Raw genomic sequence first — 12,352 nt, 5'->3', positions numbered from 1 at the left:
ATTCCGACAGGTGGCGCAAAGCATCGAAGAATGACGATTCAAATTTTCGCTGTTCGGTTACATAGGAATGCAAACTTAAAATTGAATTTACAGCTCATAGAACAACTTTTGAGAAAAAATTCAAGTAGTACGATTGTTAACTCTTTGCCCTCTATAAATTAACGCAATAAAAAAAAATTTGAAAAAAAATAATTTTGAGAAAATAATGTTGTTTAAAATGATAGAGCATCAAAAGTTAACAAAGTATCAGCTCGAATTTTTGCTCAAAAGTTGTTCTCAACGCTGGAATTTAACAAAACAGAATTCGCATACATAACCTCAAAGGGCGGAAATTTCAATCGACATTCTTCGCTCTGTTCTGCTACTCAACACTAGGTGTCGCTGTCGTTTGGCTCTTGAACGGCAATTTTCAAGTTTAAATTTGTTTATTTTTTCATGTTACATGCAATTGCCGTTCAAGAGCCAAACGACATGCGACACCTAGTGTTGAGTAGCAGAACAGAGCGAAGAATGTCGATTGAAATTTCTGCCCTTTGAGGTTATGTATGCGAATTCTGTTTTGTTAAATTCCAGCGTTGAAAACAACTTTTGAGCAAAAATTCGAGCTGATACTTTGTTAACTTTTGATGCTCTATCATTTTAAACAATATTATTTTTTCAAAATTATTTTTTTTCAATTTTTTTTTCAATCGTACTACACTCAACCCCCGGTGGTTGGTCACTTTTTCGTTTGACACTTTTTTAGTTTGTACCCCGTTGGTTGGTCAAAGTCAAACTAAAAAGTGACGAACTGTCACTTTTTACACGGCGCTCACGCACACTATCAAAACAAACGTTCAGTAGTGTGTGTGAACTCCGTGTAAAAGGGGTGTCAAACTAAAAAGTGACCCCGCTCGTTTGACAACAGTTGGTGTCAAACCATCGGGGTTTGAGTGTACTTGATTTTTTTCTCAAAAGTTGTTCTATGAGCTGTAAATTCAACTTTAAGTTTGCATTCCTATGTAACCGAACAGCGAAAATTTGGATCGTCATTCTTCGATGCTTTGCGCCATCTGTCGGAATTTTTGAGCTTTTGATCGCGAATTAGTTTAGTTGGTTTGTTTCAGCACGAGTTCCTCGGTAGGACGGTCTTCGAGGAAGGGCTTTGGGTACAGCGGGACAGGTTCCGGTTGATCTGGACCTGGAAGAGTTCGTGTACCGGTCGTTCCGAGGGAACTTGCATGGCGGTGCAGGAACGTGGTCGTCCGGTGTGGCAGTTCCAGAATGAGCTTGCGGGGTAGTGGATTTCAAGGATCGTGCAAAAGTTCTGTTTGCTCTAAACCAAAACGCGTCTCCAACCCGTCGCTTCGGAAGGAACTTGCTAAGCCGCAGCCGTTCTTCGAGCAGGTTTCGGGCGGCATCAATCCGAGAGCGCTTGCAGTGCCATGGCCGCGTGCCGGTTGCGGACGGCGTTCCCGCGTGATTCTGCTTCTTGTTAGTCTTCTTGGCCAAGGTTTAATGCCGTTGCCGCCTCCAGGTCCGAGTTGTTGCTGTTGTTGGGTTTTGTTGGCGAAGAACTGGGTCCCGCCGAGCTTGGAGCGCTGCAAAAGCTGCTGCTTGTGGAGTTCCCCCACCGATTTGTGGCGCTGGCGTTGGCGGTTGGCCGATTAGCTGCCACAGCTCGAGGACGTTGCAGAAATAGAGTATTCGTCCATCTTATCGCGGTAAATCCTGCCAGTGACCGCTCGAGCGTTCCGTCGTGTTCGTCCTCCCTGAACTGATGATTACTTTGATTCCCCTTCCGCAGACCGCTCCTGCGCCTATTGCGAGGTGGTCCTGGTGAGGACGGGCGGCAACGTTTCAGACCAGCATCGTGGCGTCTGAGTTGAAGTCCGGCTCGGTTCTGGTTCTGGAAAGAGTGAAAAAAAAATCAATTTTGAGGACGAATTATACAATATTTTTTTTCCTGCTAAGTACCTTATCCATGCCATTGTGGTTCTCTTCCTTTTCCGAGCCGGGGAGTTGTGCATAGAGGAGTGTCTGAAACGGTGGCAGGTTCGTTGAGCGGCACGGAATTGTCCGGTTGGTTTTTTCTGATTCCGATTCTTCTGTGGTTGGAGTCATCTTCGTGTGCCTAATGAAAGATGTGGCTGGTCGGGACTCCGGGGCATTTTTTGGCACATAACTGTACTGGATGGTTCTTGATTTTCCGTCTTGAGAATGCTGAAGGGTTTACGTTGCTATCCACGAGGTTTATCCTGCCGTCGCACCGCTCCTGTCCTTATCAGGTCCTCGACTATCGTAGACGGTGTCGTTGGCCTAGTTGATCCATCGCTGCAGGTTTACCGGTTGATTTCCATCGTAAGAAACTACCGGAGCCCGGAGTGCCAGAGAAATAAAAAAAATAAAAAGAAAGATTAAAAAATTTTGATCATATTATAAAAGATCTTTGAATTTACCAATTCTTGCCGGAAAAGGCGTTCCAAAACGTCATCTACCTTCTCTTCAATCTTGACCACATCGACCGTCCTTATTTTGGCTCGCCGATTTCCGCCCAAAATCCTGGCGGGTCCTTACGGCCAAAATCGAGCGGCAACCGAGAACTGGTGCTATTCTGCTCCAGCTCATTTTCCTTATTGGACTAGCTGAACCTGGTTCTACTACGAAGCTTCGCAACGAAATTATCACGCTGATCAGGATCAGGCCACTTCAACGTCCGGAAGCGTGATTCCAAGCGCACGAACTCGTTGCAGCCGAAACGAATCTTTCCTAAACGACGAGGTTGCGGGGGCTTGGGCGACGGCACAGTACGGACCATGGAACTGCTAGTTGGTGAGGGCCCGTGAGATGTCAATAGCAACGGCGTCACCGCCCAGGTGGAGACGCGGAATGAGCATAAGTTTTCGTTTAACGTGCAGAGCGTCCGGCAGATTACGTTCGGTTTCGTTGAGAATGTCCTTGGAGACACCATGGAGGAAATGGTGCATATTTTGGGGTTAGGTTAGTATTCGTCGGCCATCTTTTTGATCTCGAATAGACCGGTACACTGAGCAAAACTCACACAGCGCATCGAAGTGTTTCGCACATGATCTGACCCTGCAGTACAGAGCACTCAAATATCAATCGCCAAACACTCGAAATTGCGGTAATTGGCCATGAAATAATTGCAATAGCCAAACACTTGAATTTTAAATGGTGTTGAAAAATAATAGTACGTACAAGCGATATACAGGTTCTCGCTTGCTAGTCGTGAACGCTACCACTGCGCCGGCCGGCCAGTTGAAAACGGGAGAGTTTTTTGTGCTACTCGTTCTAGCCTCGCATCGATAAAAGTTGCGCTAAAATCAATCAGCAAAACACATTAAATTCAAGTGGAAAATCACGTTGACTTTGAATAGTGGTTGTTTTGTGTAGATCTTAAGATCAATTTCAAGTGTTTTCCTCATCACTTTGAATAGTTCAAGACTGTGGGACAAATTCATGAGCAAAGCACTTGAAAAGCTTGAGCCACCCGAATGACAATAACGTGTCGAAAAATATCAAAAAGTTAATCGCCCAAACATTTGCTTTTGATAGTGATTTGGATTGATGTTGAAACACAAACCAATTAGATCTATGATGTGGCTATATTCAATCATTCATGTGTTTGGGCACTTGAATATTTTCAGTGTTCTCAGTGATTTTTTCCGTTTGGTTGACGATGGTTGGTGTAAGCACGAGCCAGCCGGTTGTTTTTGGTTTTAAGCAGCTGGCGAATCGCCGTGTCGACATTCAACAGGAAGTGCTGGGCCAGATCGTAGACGCCCATCTCAGTGAAAACGACTTCCGGCTAGAGGGCAACCATACCGGCACACACCTTGGCCACATGTTCCGCCTGCAGCAGCTTGCTAACGTCCTGATCCAATCCAACCAGCCTGATGGCAAGATTGTCAAATTGTATGTATGGGCCACGATACTCACATTGGTTGGACCGTGGACCGCGCTATTTGGTCGCTTTACCCCTCTGACGCTAAATATAGGGTAAAGAGCCGGCAAATGTGCAATTGAAAAAAGTTTTTTTTTGTGAAAAATTATTTTAAATTTTGTTTTTGGTGAATAATTTTGAATATGTTTTGTCAAAAAATAAATAATTAGAAAAAAATAAATATTATCCAGCCTTTTGAGGACAAAGTCAATCGTTCACATTTTTTAATGATAACTTATTAACATATTTTAGTGTTAAATGTCAATATTCCAAGAGATAATGTCCAGCCTGTGACGATAAACTACTTTTCCTATACCTAGAAATCAAATCCAGAAGGGAAACGATAACCAGCTATGTTGGTCCGCACCGGGTTCTTGACTCCCATTTACGAGGCGGAAGCGTTACCGCACGGCTCGGTCTTAACTAAAAAATTAATTAGACAAAAAATAACAATTTCAAATTACAAACCTAAATATTAAATAAACTTATTTTCTGATTTACTCATAAATGGCCTGTAAACCCTATTTTGTGCAACCAGTTTATGGAGCTTTCACCCTATATGGACTGTCAAAAGTGAGGTTCACTTTTTGACAAGCTTGCCACCAGTGTGTAAGCTTAGTCTCTAATTTAACAGCGGGATTTCTTTCATTTTTATTCCTTTAGCACAGAACGACACCATTTTCACTCCAAAATATATATTCTAAGATTTTTCTTAATCTTATTTTAACATTTTCATTATGCTTCTAAGATATGCCCCGTGGCATTTTGGTTGAATCTGTGCATCGTAGCACTTACACCGAAATAATCAACTCCAACTCCCAACTGCAACTCTCTCCTAATTTCAACTCCCTCCTAATTTCAACTACCCCATTTCAACTGCCCTGATTCTAAATCTAACTTAGGCTTTTATACTCCGAAGCGTTTTTAGTCAAGACGCATGCGCAATATTCATCTCTACGGGAGTAGCTCAGCCACGTGCGTTTTGACTACACCGCGTTGATCTTGAAATCTTTCTGCTCGAAAATTCTCAGCAGGGATCCTGGCAGAGTTCATGACACTTCTGTTTTCGCTTTGTGCTTTTCCTTCCATCCTCCTACTGTGTTTATTTATATCTTAACATACGTGCTCCTAGAAATATGACACTTGACTCGTGTCAACATGTGTTAATGAGTGCATCTGAAGATGTTGCACTTCGTCTGATTGTAAAGACCAATGTACTTCTGACAAATTCTTTCCTGTTGGTCGAACTAAAAATCTAAATTTATATTCTGATTAACTGAGGGTCGCTACACCAGTCTGAATCCACCAGAACGAATAGGGTTTCTCGATGTACATACTAGGGTGGGTACGGATTTTGAAAAGTTCTCAGATCAAGTTCTGGTGTGGTTCCCCTTGTAGGGCATACCCATAGGTGCTCTCACGCCAAATTTCAGCTCATTTGGTTGAAAACTGGCTTGTCTCAAGCGGGTTCAAGTTTACATGGAAATTACTATGGGAAATTTTGAATTTTCGTTGATTCGGTCCTACAGGCCTGGGGAAACCAGGTAGAAACTTCTAGGATGGCCAGAAATGAGCGGAATCGTATGGAGAACAACTTTCCATAAGAGACCAGGTCGGTTCGTTCAACCCCCATCCTGCTCAACGGCAATACTTCCGGGGTTTTCGGAACCAACGGTTTTCCCCAGAAACGCATCAAATTTTCCTTAGCATGCTATGAATGTTTGATGAACACCGCGACGCCACATGTCAAACAGCTACCACGTGATTGTGAAATTTGCACCATAACAGTTTTTTTTCCGGATTTGGAGGTTTAGAATACAGCCAAATAGTATCAGAATCACCATAAATGATAATTCTATATAGGGGTCATTCCACCTGAAGTGTGCAAGAAAAAATGCAAATTTGAAAATTACCATCTCAGATTCTGCTCAAATTTGGCAGAGCTGTGGAGACTATCAAAACATGCAAAAATCCCGAATTTCATCCAAATCGGACCACCCCCTCCATTTTTGTACCCTCCCAAAAAATCGACTTTGTGGCGATTTTTGAGCGAAACCCCTATCTTCAAACGACAATAACTCAGGAACCACAAATCTTAGAGAGTCGGTCTTAGACTCAATTTTGAAGGAAATTGGACGTAGAATTCATTTCCGTGATCAAAATTCAGATTAAATACCTGTATTGCGCAATTGAAAACTTTAAATTGCCGTATCTCAAAACAGCCCTATTTATTTTTTAAATTTGACCTCACCATCGTATTCCCCGTCCGATTTTACATAAGAATCACTTATCGACAGAAAGGAATATGTTTCGTTCCAGAGATATCGAATTTTAAAGTTTTTAGTTTTTGAGATTACCTACATTAGCTTCATTCGCCGCATATGCTAGAAGCACTCAGAAGCGCTGTTCAATAACTGCTACCTGGTTATTTATTGAATTAAGATTTCATCCCAAATAATCATTAGCAAATAAGGCAAAAATGTAATGTACACCACTGCACTATGGGCCATCTCCATACAAACAGGCGGCCAAATTATTTTTTTGCTTTTTAAATGTTTTTTGATACAAATTTAGGTAATTGTATGGTATTGAAATGATATACGTAGATTTTTATGACTTTTCATGTTTTTCAATAGTTGATTGTTTATAATAAATAGTCTTTTCATACATTTGCAAGTGCAACAGAATTGCATATATATTGTATTGCAAGTTTATATTATTAAATTATGGATAAGCTCCCACCCCACTTTAAGGACACAACCCCTCCCTCCTCTTTCTTTCACCCCCCCCCCCTCTCCTCCTCCCCACCAACAAATTTTTGTTAAGCGTAATAAATTCATTTTAAGTCAAATATTTATAATTTACCTATGATCAATACGTCAAATGCTGTATCAAGTAGGCGAAAACTTGTTTTACCCCTAATCCAACAAATTGTTAAAAAATATTTTAATTCATTTTAACTGGCAATTTTTACAATCAAATTTACAACTCCAATACTTCTCACTTACGTGAAATTGTCCGAGGAAGTGCCGTCTTCTTGGCCTACAGGGCAAAAATTACCGTTGTAAAATGTTTGTTTTAGAAAAATCGTAAAACTTTGAGAAAAACTGCGATTGGCCAAAAAGTTAATACCGTAGGCTTATAGTCCATGAAATTCCCTAACTTTTGACCTATGGGAGTATGGGTGTTGGAGGCTGTTGCAAAAAGTTATTAAGGTTTTAAAAAAATCAATTTTTAACAGTAATTTGCAAAAGCTATGAGAAAAAGTCTAACCAATCCTGGATGTCTATAGCACATTTTAAAGGGCTTCAAAAGACCATTCGAATACATCTAAGAGAGTTGGAATTGAAGAAGTTTTACGGAAATGCGAGCAATTTGAAGATTTTTCATGTTTTTTGGACCTCAAACTTCAATGCCCGTTTTAACCCACTTCCCTTTGTCGTAGAGGGCTCATATTTGGCATGAGTTCATCTCATGTATAGACAAACAAACCCGGAAAGTTTCATCCAAATCGGAGCACCTCGATACGACCTCTAGAACAAACCGAGCAGAATTTACAAATACTGCCTCTTAAGATAAAGTGTACGATACATCGTGTTATCGTGTTAAAATTTTGAATTAACATGAAAAAAACTCTCGTGAAGCATGATTAACGAGGAGGATTTCTGGAAAGTATAAAACTGAAAAATGTAAGAAAATTACAAAGGTTAATCTGATTTATTATCTAGTTTTGTTATTATTCAGTTCCCAAGTAACCATCCAGCACTTAAACCCGGTCACTGTTTGGCCCTTAATGCGCTTTCACAGCTGCGAGTAAAAGCTAAACAGTTTTTACTTCAGCACTAACAACTACTATAGTGCTGAATAGTGGCCGCTTTTGGACTTTACTCGGCTGATTAAGTGCTGGCCTCGACTGTTTCTGTCCACCCCTGCGGTAAACGTCAAAAAAAAAAGCGAGAGCAAAAGTGTATCTATCTCCCTCTTCCCCGCCTTTTCCCTACACACTCTCAATTCTATTTTTAGTTTGCCCACAGCTGCTTTACCGATTGAGTTATTTTTGTAATGTTGGTTTGCTGCTTATTCCAGAAGTGATGAAGTTGACGTCGCCGATGTGGTGGTTGTTCCTGAGCCCGTGTCCTCACGGCTATATGAGGAGTCGTTCTAAGATGTGATTACAAGGATTCATGTACTTCATATGAATGGACATATACTTCTTTTATTGAAATTTCTTGACATCACATAAATGCTTATAAAACTAATGTCTCCATTTTAATGAAAGAGAATTTTCTTTATTTTTACATTTATTTGCCAAGCACGTCACACGAAAACCAAAACAACTCCCTCCCGGTTTAGGGTAGCAACCTAGCTCATTCTCCGTTGTTGACGATGACGTCATGCGGGTCATAGCCTTCGATGGTGCATCTAAATCTGTCCTGAAACTCGGTGCCACTGCCTTTGCACTTCCGGACTTCTTGTGGGCCAACCGCTGAAGCAACACCCGAGCGGGACTCGCGGGGACGGCTGCTTGAAATTCTCCGTCATTGAGACGATGGATTATTCTATAAAAACTGAAAACGTATAATATAATAGATGAAAAATGGAAAAATATCTGATAATATCAGAAACTTACATGATAAAACACCTAAATATATATTAAAAAACAATTTCTGTACAAAAAAAAATCTGACTGTGTGACTGCAAGAGTGAGCAAGAAGTTTGTTTACTCTGGTACTCCCTCTTTCACACTTCATTCAAAGTCAGAATCGTGTTGCCAGTTTGATGGAAATTTTTAGAAGTGTTGCTAGTAGCGGCACTTAATCAGCATTATCTTAGCTTTTGACAATGCTAATGATTTAGTGCTGATTTGCATTAACAAATGCTGTTGGAAGACTAATCAGCAATAGAATGCCGATTTATTGCTATTTTATGACTTTTTTAAGTGCTGGATGGTTACTTGGGTTGTGTTGTTTTCGACACCGTCCGAACAATAATCTTTTTTTTTGTTTGTCAATCATTTCGAAATCTTGGAAGACGATACAGCTGCTGTCCACATGTATCAGAAGTATATGGCATTGCTTTTGAAATTAAATGTACCAGAATTGAAAAAAACATCAATTATTCAGATGAAACACAATATAAAAATCGGTTTAATATGATCAATCTTTGAAACTCTAAGGCAGATTTTGGGGTTTTTGCTGAATGGCACTATTTCGCTACCGCACATGGCAAAAGTTCCAGAACCCATGAGAATTATTTCATCTACTACAGCCAGCTCTACATTTGTTCTCGTTTCAAATAAAAGAAGAAATAAAAGAAATAATTTGAGAAAGTGGGAAGAAATGAGGAATTAGGAAAAATATGAAAATAATAGAAAAATGATAAATTTTGAAAGTTGTATTATAAAAACTCTGTAGCATTTGCAAATAAATATTAAAAGTTCAAATTTTACTTAATATGGTTCAATGACACTGAGATCAGGAAAAATAGTGCAATAAATTACCCAATAAATATACCTTAAACAAAAAACAGATTGTTCAAGGTATTGATTATCTCAAAATTGTATAAAATTATAAAAATAATTCATCTTACATAACAACAGGTAGTAATTATTGATCAGCACGACTGAGTGCTTCTAACAGATGCGGCAAGTGTAGCTAATGTAGGTAATAGGATGTAACAAAATTGACTTTTTGGCGGGCATTCAGGGGTTTGTTCCGATGGGCATACTAAGCCCAAATCCCAAATATGAGCTTGATTTGACGCAACAGGAGCTGGCGCTCCGACCTTCAATTTTAAATGGGATTTAACCCGTAAAAAAAGATTTTTTTCAAAAATGTCACTTTTTGAGGCACTTTGGCCATCAATGCGTTTACCAAAAACATCACTGGCGTGTAGGCCAGATCCTTGCGCATCTTTTGGTATATATAACATTGAAGTTTGGAGCACCCTGGAGCTCGGTAGCAAAATCAAATGGCGTCTCGGGCGTCGCGAGGTGCGACGCATATCTTTTTTGCCGGGGACGATTTTTCGAAAAAATGCCAAACTTTGAAGGTCTGTACTGAGCTCCAGGGTGCTCCAAACTTCAATGTTATATATACCAAAAGATGCGCAAGGATCTGGCCTACACGCCAGTGATGTTTTTGGTAAACGCATTGGTGGCCAAAATGCCTCAAAAAGTGACATTTTTGAAAAAATCTTTTTTTACGGGTTAAATCCCATTTAAAATTGAAGGTCGGAGCGCCAGCTCCTGTTGCGTCCAATCAAGCTCATATTTGGGATTTTGGCTCAGTATGCCCATCGGAACAAACCCCTGAATGCCCGCCAAAAAGTCAATTTTGTTACATCCTAGTAGGTAATCTCTAATAATTAAAACTTTAAAATTCGATATCTCTGGAACGAAAAATATTCCTTTCTGTCGATAAGTGATTCTTATGTAAAATTGGTCGTGGAATACGATGGTGAGGTCAAAATTAAAAAAAATAAATAGGGCTGTTTTGAGATACGGCCATTTAAAGTTTTCAATTGCGCAATACAGGTAGAAAAAAACTTTAATCTAAATTTTGATCACGGAAATGAATTCTACGTCCAATTTCCTTCAAAATTGAGTCTAAGACCGACCCTCTAAGATTTGTGGTTCCTGAGTTATTGTCGTTTGAAGATAGGGGTTTCGCTCAAAAATCGCCAAAAAGTCGATTTTTTGGGAGGGTACAAAAAAGGAGGGGGTGGTCCGATTTGGATGAAATTCGGGATTTTTGCATGTTTTGATAGTCTCAACAGCTCTGCCAAATTTGAGCAAAATCGGAGATGGTAATTTTCAAATGCTGTTCCGCTTCAGATGGAATGACCCATAGTTCAAAAATGAATATAAAGTATTTTTTTATAGGCGATGCTGGTGCACGTGGTAGCTGTTTGACATGTGGCGTCGCGGTGTTAATCAAACATTCATAGCATGCTAAGGAAAATTTGATGCTTTTCTGGGGAAAACCGTTGGTTCCGAAAACCCCGGATGTATCGCCGTTGAGCTCGATGGGGGTTGAACGAACCGACCTGGTCTCTTAGGGAAAGTTGTTCTCCAGACGATTCCGCTCATTTCTGGCCATCCTAGAAGTTTCTACCTGGTTTCCCCAGGCCTGTAGGAGCGAACGAACGAAAATTCAAAATTTCCCATAGTAATTTCCATGTAAACTTGAACCCGCTTGAGACTAGCCAGTTTTCAACCAAATGAGCTGAAATTTGGCGTGAGAGTATCTATGGGTATGCCCTACGAGGGGAACTACACCAGAACTCTGCTGCTCCTGGGCCAGCTCCAAGTGGTACAGTTGCAAGGCCAAAAAGATCCGACTGCTGCTTCGAATCCACAGCCCTGAAGTACCGGAAATAAGCACGTCTAATGGCTGTTGTCGTCGCTCGAAACGCATTGCTTCAACTGCGGCGTTGTACGGTCACCGTCGCCGCCCATCTTGATGGATGACTCCGGGCACGGCTGCTGAAGCGATTGTCCTCCTCGGAGTCAATGTGACGCTTCATGATCTCCTGGGGACCATATCGCTGTCACCATCGTCCCGGTCGAAAAAAAAACGAAGTTGACTTTATAGCTGTCGGCCACCATTGCTAGTACCAACCACTAGTGTCTTCCTTTTTAACTACAAGGACTTCGCCGCCCTGGGCTCCTAAGTGTACTAGAGTATGGCACGGAACGACGGCGCCGAATACCCATATTTACACAAAGAATTTTAGAGCGCCCGCCGCGGGATTCGAACCAGCAACCTCTGGATTGTGAGCCAGTGCGTGGTCCGATTGATCCACACGGGCGGGAATACCAGCGACGGCGGTTCCCAAACAGCAAAATCATCAGCAGGATCTTTCATAATATGATCACACTTGTTAATTTTCTGTAACATTTTTGTAAACGGTTTTCTGAAATTTATTTCGCAGCGATTTCCTACTTGCAAACCTCCGGTTGGTCAATCCCGATCCCATTGCCGATTGAATGAGTGTTCCGGCCTCTCCTGGTAACGACCAACACAAATTCAACCCTGGTTCAACCAAATAATTGTTGTTATTCTTTTTCAGCTTGCTACGTTCACGATACTGCGAAATGTTCCGGTGTGATGCAAACTCGTTTGGGCCGGCCAGTTCAACGTAAAAAATGACCGACACCTTCGACGCGCAGGAAACGTCACAATACTGGAGTGTGGCCAGTGACCACCAGCGGTTCCATTTCGACTAAGCTCATTTCTCCGGCCATATCCTTTACCATCGGTTAGGGGACTCCGAAACGAAAATGGCAAGTTCCCAATGGTCCAGGTCTTAAAGATTGGCTCTCGGCTTGTCTGCGGCCAACGCTTTTTTGGTGCCTTCCCGTCATTATTGACGGTGCCACGGAACTGTCATCGGAAGCTAAACTGT

General features: G+C 41.2%; 1 protein-coding gene across 2 annotated transcripts; it reads right to left on the bottom strand.

The window, feature by feature from the left end:
• Positions 1 to 690: 690 nt before the first annotated feature.
• Positions 691 to 2,929, bottom strand: LOC120425640 (uncharacterized). 2 transcript variants are annotated; one of them, XM_039590224.2, is made up of 3 exons: positions 2,439 to 2,929; positions 1,957 to 2,348; positions 691 to 1,888 (listed from the first exon to the last, which is right to left on the bottom strand). In XM_039590224.2, the coding sequence occupies exons 2-3, from the start codon at positions 2,101 to 2,103 to the stop codon at positions 1,475 to 1,477; spliced, it is 561 nt and encodes a 186-aa protein (XP_039446158.1). In that variant the 5' UTR covers positions 2,104 to 2,348; positions 2,439 to 2,929; the 3' UTR covers positions 691 to 1,474. The 2 variants fall into 2 exon arrangements, with proteins under 2 accessions (XP_039446158.1, XP_052567623.1); XM_052711663.1 differs by lacking the exon at positions 2,439 to 2,929 and having other exon boundaries at positions 1,957 to 2,378.
• Positions 2,930 to 12,352: the final 9,423 nt, after the last annotated feature.

The sequence above is a fragment of the Culex pipiens genome, chromosome 1 (assembly GCF_016801865.2).
Source record: "Culex pipiens pallens isolate TS chromosome 1, TS_CPP_V2, whole genome shotgun sequence".
NCBI lineage: Eukaryota > Metazoa > Arthropoda > Insecta > Diptera > Culicidae > Culex > Culex pipiens.
The sequence above is the reverse complement of the archived record's forward strand: the minus strand, read 5'-3'. Positions and strand labels throughout refer to the sequence as shown.